Raw genomic sequence first — 7,513 nt, 5'->3', positions numbered from 1 at the left:
TGGTATCAATAACAACTCCACTGAACATGATTTGTGTGGTATCAATGAACGGCGGCCGTTGGTCTTCGCCGGGCGAGAGAAGAAAAACAAATTAAAGATCCATCCTCCGTTTCGGACTGCCACTGTCTCCACTGGTTGTCTTCATGTATTTTTTATTGCATCCTGGTATCTTCATATCCACTGAAAATGATTTGTGTGGTATGAATTTACACCTATATCGCGTTATCCCCACGGCGGCCGTTGGTCTTCGCGCACGAGAGAAGTCAAGTTGAGGATGGAGAATGAAAATTAACCGACCGGAACATCTCGAAAAGATTCTTGCCATTCTTAATTTGAGTCTCTTCATTCAATGCAGCAGCAGCTATATAGCTACTACATTACCAAACTCCATTTTCTCATCAGAAACCATTCTTTCTCTCACGCAAGAGATGCAGATTACCAGAATGCTTCTCCTCGCCGCCCTTTCTTTCATTCTCTTTCTCAATCCTCCTTTTGTCTTTTCCACACCCATCGCCCATTTCCCTCACCATCCTCCTCGTCTCACCAATGCTTCCGATCAACACGCTCTGCTTGCATTCAAGTCTGCAATCACATATGATCCCTCCCACTCCTTAGCCACGTCTTGGATGCCAAATGTTTCGTTCTGCCACTGGACGGGCATCATATGCAGCAGGCGCAGGCAGAGAGTCGTTTCCCTCAATCTTACAAGCATGGGATTAGAAGGTACTATCTCACCCCTTCTCGCCAATCTCTCCTTTCTTAGAGTACTCAGCCTTGCCAATAACAGTTTCCACGGTAACATTCCCTATCAAATGGGAAACCTCTTTCGCTTAAAGATGCTTCGCCTGTCTAAGAATGAACTCCAGGGTTCCATTCCACCCACTCTCGGTAGATGCCGCAGTTTACGGAACTTGACTCTCGCCTATAACAATCTGACGGGAAACATTCCGCCACAACTATGTGTTCTCCCCAACCTAGTATTCATGACTCTCTCCTATAACAATTTGATGGGAACAATCCCGGACTGCTTGGGAAACATATCCTCTTTGCAGTACTTAGATTTGGCTAACAACAACCTTCACGGCAGTGTCCCTTCCGAATTGGGTATGCTAAGCCAGCTCATCCTTCTTGATCTGTTTGATAACCATCTGACGGGACGCATTCCGTCTTCGTTGTCCAACTGCACCAATCTTGAACTATTGGCTATATCTTTTAACCAATTAGTTGGCCACATTCCGTCGGAGTTGTGTACCAAGAAGACCGCCCAGTTAAAGGAACTCTATCTGTCTAATAATCAGCTGAGTGGCAGCGTTCCTTCATCCCTCTTCAATTGTACCAAGTTACAAAGGATTGAGTTAGAAGACAACCAGCTCAGCGGAATAGTGCCTATGGAGTTGGGTAAATTGACACATCTCCAGCGGCTTTTCTTGGGCGGCAATTACCTTATTAGCGGCAACACCACGAGATGCCCGATTCTTACTGCTCTTAGTAACTGTTCCGATCTACAACATGTAGAGTTGAATGATAATAGCTTCACTGGGCAATTGCCGTTTCCTATAGGCCACCTCTCGGCAAAACTCGAATACTTAGACTTGGGTATGAACGAATTAGCTGGAGAAATACCTCCTGCTATTGGAAATTTAAGTAGCTTAATATTCCTTAGTTTAGAAGGTAATTCTTTTACCGGGTCAATCCCATCTTCAGTTATTATGCTTCAGAAGTTGGAGAGGTTATATATGGATTCCAATAATTTACAAGGGAACATCCCAATGGAAATTGGGCAGCTAAAGAGCTTAGCTCTCTTATATCTGTTTGGAAATAATTTGTCTGGAAAAATCCCTGATTTTATTGCTAACCTCCAACAATTAAGATATTTAGATCTTAATCATAACCAGTTATCAGGAAACATACCTGCAAGTTTAGGGAAATGTGTGAACTTACTACTGCTAGATCTATCATACAACAAGCTTAGTGGGCACATACCTGAAGAGCTTGCAGGCCTTGCAAATTTAGCCTTCTATTTCAACTTGTCAAACAATTTATTAAGTGGCCATGTACCTTTAGAACTAGGAAAGTTTGATCTGCTTCAAGCCATAGATATTTCAGCAAATCAAATAAGTGGCTATATTCCAAGTATCGTCGGAAGCTGCAAAGAAGTAGCATATCTGAATCTTTCTTACAATGCACTTGAAGGTCCAATTCCAGTGTCAATCAATGAACTTCTAAGTCTTGAAGACCTAGATCTCTCCTCCAACAATTTGTCAGGTGGAATACCTATATCACTAGCAAATCTCACAATGCTCCATCACTTGAATTTTTCTTTTAACAAGTTGTCAGGGGAAGTCCCTAAAGAAGGAGTTTTCAAAAAGATTGGCGCCACAGCATTTATGGGAAATATTGGTCTATGTGGACCTTGGGTAAATCTACCACCGTGCTATGCTCATAAACATAAAAGTGTTTTGAATCTCAAAAGAGTTATCATAGCGGTTGTTGTTGTAGCAATTGTTGTATTATGTTTGTTTCTTGCAATATTGTGGAGAAAGAATTGTAGGAGAAATATTCAGAGAGAGACTGGTCCATCATTAAATGTGGGGCATCGAAGAATCTCCTACGCAGAGCTCGTCATTGCAACAAATGAATTTAGTGATGCAAACTTGTTAGGAATTGGTAGTTTTGGAAAAGTGTACAAAGGGATTTTGAATGATGGCACAATGGTTGCTGTCAAGCTTCTCAATCTACAAAATGAAGGGGCTCAAAAGAGTTTTGATAGAGAATGCAAAGTTTTGGGTAGAGTTAGACACCGGAATTTGATTCGGGTCATAACTTGCTATTCAGATCTCCAAATCAAAGCTTTGATATTTCCATTAATGCCAAAAGGAAGCCTAGAAAAGTGGTTATATCCCGATGATGGAGAACAAAGTTGTTTGAATTTGATTCAAAGGTTGAATATAGCAATAGATATCGCCCAAGGCATGACATATCTCCATCATCATTGCTTTGTGCAAGTGATTCATTGTGATTTGAAACCCAACAATGTGTTGTTGGGTGAAGATATGACTGCATATTTAATAGACTTTGGCATTGCTACTATATGTTTTGCAAATAATGAAGATGGAGCTCTCACTTCCACAAATGCACTCAAAGGATCTACCGGATACATTCCTCCAGGTATTATTTAAACTATATCCCATATGAAGCAATCTTATGATTTTCTTATGTTTACTAAACATTTTCAATTAAATTTAAAAACTTACGTTGAGGATCTATGAATGCAGAATATGGAGTGGGAGGACAAGTTACAACCAAAGGCGATGTTTATACCTATGGAATAGTGCTATTGGAAATGCTCACTAGAAAGAAGCCTACCCATGACATGTTTGTAGAAGGAATGACATTGCACAAATGGGTGGGTAGTAGTTTTCCAAACCAAGTACAAGAAGTGGTGGACATGGGTCTATTAACGAGGACCAGTATATGCATTGAAGAAGATAAAGATCTCAATTGTCTCAGTGCACTGATAAATGTGGGTTTGCTTTGCACAAATGAATCTCCTCATGGACGACCTACAATGATGGGCATTCTAGGCACATTGCAAAACATCAAAGACACTTTTTTGAGCACTGCTTCCATTCCCAAATTCCAATCAAATCTAACACATTTGTTGGGTAGTACAAGTGCTACTATCAACAACATTTGTGAAGGTCAAAGTTCTTCCACATCTTAGTCTATTGTAACAAAGTAGTGGTTATATGCTTCTTTGTACATAAATCTTTGTTGTTGATTGCATATAAATGTTTTATAATTGATTGCATGTAAATGTGAACAATACAGTTATATCTACTCATGAGTGGTGTTTTGGAAATGTGTTTATGATTATAGTTTATTATTCTATCTTTAAAAAACAATTATATTCAATATCCTTTACATCTATATGAATGTGTGACACTCTTCTGGTACTAAATACAAGAAGAATTTTGTATTTGTTATGTTTTTTAGTTTTTATACCACTCTTTACGAGTAAGGGTAGAAAAGTCTATCTTTCACTTTTAAAACTTGTCATAACCAACATAAAAAATGATACTACGATCTAATTTAAAGGAACAAGAAAAGTTAATTAACACACATCTTTGACAATTCAGGCGAACTTTAACTTTAAGTAATCATAGTTCACAAATTTTATCTTGCCCCATCTTGAGAGCTTGATTGTCATAACAGCTACCAGGAAAACATATAGCTTTTCTATCTTTAAATAAATTAGTAAATCTCATTTCTTTTAAGAAGTCAAGATTTTGTATCTAAAAGCAAGTCAAGCTTTTGTATCTAAAAGCATGGTGTAGAAGTCAGGATTCTGTAGCTAAAAGCATGGTGTAGAAGTCAGGATTCTGTATCTAAAAGCATGGTGTAGAAGTCAGGATTGATTGCGATGATGTTTAAAACCACAAGAGTTTTGAGTTTTTCAGAGGAGCATCTTTGTGACTAATAGGCAGCAATTTCCATTGCGAGATTCTTTTAAATGCAATTTCCAACCTTCACTTCGCCTTCAAAATCTCCAAGGTGGATTTCTCTCTGCGCCTTTCTACTCACAACTTATTTCGTTTTTCTTGAAACAGATTCTGTTAGTTAAGGAAGGGGAATGCAGCAATGGTGGTTATTGAAACGACTTGTTATTGAAAGCAGATTGTACAGAAAGTAGATTTTACATCAAATTTGATCTCAAATTCTCTGAGAAAAGCATGATGGAGTTGTCAAGATTTTCGACATCACTTATCCCACTCAAAAGCCCACCTGTGAAATCTCACTAGAACTTGCTGAAAGGATTGGAAAACTTGCAGTGGTGGAGCATGATGTTTCCCTTCTGACTTCCAGAGAGCCTGTGCATGCGTATTAATTGAAGCAATACACATAACATAATTGTGATTTCTTCATTATAAACAATCTGGGGAAGCACGAGGAAAAACTAAGCATAAATGTGAAGCTCGTTGCTTTGCTTTAGATATTGAAGAAAAAATAAGCACGAATGATCCTAAAGATAGATAAGAGATAAAATTATAATAAATAAAGAAGAGATAAAGTAAATAACACAGTGATATAGATCAAAGGTTAAAAAAGTTACATCAAAATACTTATTTATTTTAAAATAAATTTAAATAATTTTAAAGGGGTGAAATTAATAATAATAATAATTAAAAATGAACTAAATTATAATTTTAATTTAAATTATTATTAATTATAAATAAATTTTATATTCACAAAAAAAATTAAAAATCAACTTAATTATATTAATAATAAAAACAATTAATATACATTAAATATATAATTTGATAATAAAAATAATTAATATACATTAAATATATAATTTAATAATAAAAATAATTAATATATATTAAACATATAAACATTTAAAAAATATGCAACAAAATTATTAATAAGATGCAAATATTCATTTCTTTTAGACTTTCCTTATTAGGTTTTTCTTTCTTATTTCTTCTCTTCTTTCTTCTTTATAGGGTTCTTACGTTACTTAGATTCTCAAAAATAGAAAGAAATTGATGGTGCCTTAGATCAAGTAGATGATTATTGAAAGGAATAATGTTAGATATAATCTTAATTTATAGCGAGCCAAAATTTTTAGGGGAATAAATGATGGGCAAGCAGCTTGAGATACTTCAATAGATATCCAAATATCTTCCCTTTATCATGGAGATTCATTCCACTTTAAACCGATTTTGTTACAATCTCCCCTTTACCATGGGATTTATTCCACTTTAAACGAGATTTCTTACAATTTATCATGGAGATTCATTCTATTTTAAACAAACTTTGTTACAATCTCCCCTTTACCATTGAGATTCATTCCACTTTAAATAGGCTTTCTTACAATACCATCAGCTAATACCCTTACTATACCACATGCCAAAAAACCATCACTCACATTCATATGACACAGGATCATATGGCATTTTAAGAATATTCTAGAATATTCCATAAAGTGAAATCCATACCATCCACCAAATAATCATTGACAATTAAATTAAAATTTTGGAAGCCCTATTCCAAAATAAATATGCCTATCACCATAAATACGGGAAAAAATAAGCACAAATGATCCTAGACGTCAAGTATAAGAGATTTTTTTGAAGGAAAAATCATATTTTATTCAACTTGAAAAACAAGGAACAAAATTACATTCTCCATATGCTCAACAACATTCAATCATATCAATCTTGCAATTGATGCAAGATAAGAAGAAAGAAACTACTTTGGGGGAATGCATGAAGATGGGTTACTCTTTTGGGACAAATGTAGCTTTAAAATTTCAAAATTTTTAGAATTGAAGCCCTCAATATTCATATATGTTGTGAATTTTGATTCGGAGTAGAAAGACAATTTGTGAAGAACTATGTTGTTGTCCTGTTGACAGTGCTGGACCTGCCAACATTCAAGGGATCTCCCCGGTATGAAGCCCCAACTAGACCTCACACCATTTACTGTAGGAGTCCCATCCAGTATGATGGCACGGCTGTAATTATCTTAAACATATGCCTTAGCTCTTGCTTGTCAGCACATGAGAGTGGTATACTTAGTCTTCAAACAACAAGGTTCGTGTGCCTAGAGAGTGCTTAGTGTAACTCGTGTCTAAGTTCTTTCACTAAGAGGGAGAGGGTAAGAGTGAGTCTCAAGTCGAAAGGGAATAGTCCCAACTCAATTAGAAACACACAACACAACAGGACCCGTGCAGCTTCCGGCGGAGTTGTCCACATGAATGTGGTAGTCACAAACACAAAGTGAACAGATAGCACGTACAACACCCAGCGGAATAGTCCACACAAGTGCGATGGTCATTATAAAAAGTTTATAAGGATGAACCTGTCAAGTGTTCAACAGAGTAGTCCACTCGGGCGAGACAACGTTAACAACTGATACAACACATTTCCAACAACATATGCACTAAAACAACCAAAATAGTTCAACTATCTTAGTACGGGTTAAAGCAACATGCATTACAAGCATCCAAACAATCATCTTTCAAACGAATACAATACATGTGAAAATGTGCTAGCATGTTAACAGAATTCTGAATTAAGTGAAAGTTACAAGACACATCCGTACACCATACATCACTAACCCCAATAGTGGGGTGTTGGAGCCATTACTCGCTCCTCAAAGAAAAGACTACAGACTCTCAAGGCTATGTGGGAGCCGCCAAGCTGAAAAAGTCTTTTTCATGTACAAATGAGGAGTATATTTAGCCAAGGGTGAACTTGACCCTTGTGACTCTTCGAATTTCCTCATGAATGTTTGACTTACATGACTCTTCAACTGACATGAATCTTCAACTTCATATGTGGGTCTCTTGGACTTCCATGCTACATTACATTGATAACAACAATATGGCCCACAATAGTGATGTGGCTGAGACGACTCATGACATGATTCGTGTGTTCATCCATTCGCGAAAAAGTCTCCTATCATGCATTCCTTTTTCATCCCATTCATCGTCGCGCCATGTCTC

At 36.7% G+C, this 7,513-nt stretch overlaps 1 protein-coding gene across 1 annotated transcript; it reads left to right on the top strand.

The window, feature by feature from the left end:
• The first annotated feature begins 214 nt into the window (after window positions 1-214).
• LOC149256768 (uncharacterized) lies at window positions 215-3,860 on the top strand. Its single transcript, XM_089457503.1, has 2 exons — window positions 215-3,168; window positions 3,276-3,860. Exons 1-2 carry the CDS (start codon window positions 282-284, stop codon window positions 3,722-3,724), a joined length of 3,336 nt encoding a protein of 1,111 aa, XP_089313629.1. The 5' UTR covers window positions 215-281; the 3' UTR covers window positions 3,725-3,860.
• Window positions 3,861-7,513: the final 3,653 nt, after the last annotated feature.

This window comes from Pinus tabuliformis, chromosome 7, assembly GCF_031772625.1.
Source record: "Pinus tabuliformis cultivar Carrire ecotype Pingquan chromosome 7, CPIR1, whole genome shotgun sequence".
Classification (NCBI taxonomy): Eukaryota; Viridiplantae; Streptophyta; class Pinopsida; order Pinales; family Pinaceae; genus Pinus; species Pinus tabuliformis.
The sequence above is the reverse complement of the archived record's forward strand: the minus strand, read 5'-3'. Positions and strand labels throughout refer to the sequence as shown.

What these genes read in the sequence shown, in the direction of transcription:
- LOC149256768 (XM_089457503.1), top strand. Translation starts at nt 282, where the DNA reads ATGAAAATTAACCGACCGGAACATCTCGAAAAGATTCTTGCCATTCTT. An exon ending in TACCGGATACATTCCTCCAG is followed by an intron (nt 3,169 to 3,275) that starts GTATTATTTAAA and finishes CTATGAATGCAG; the next exon opens with AATATGGAGTGGGAGGACAA.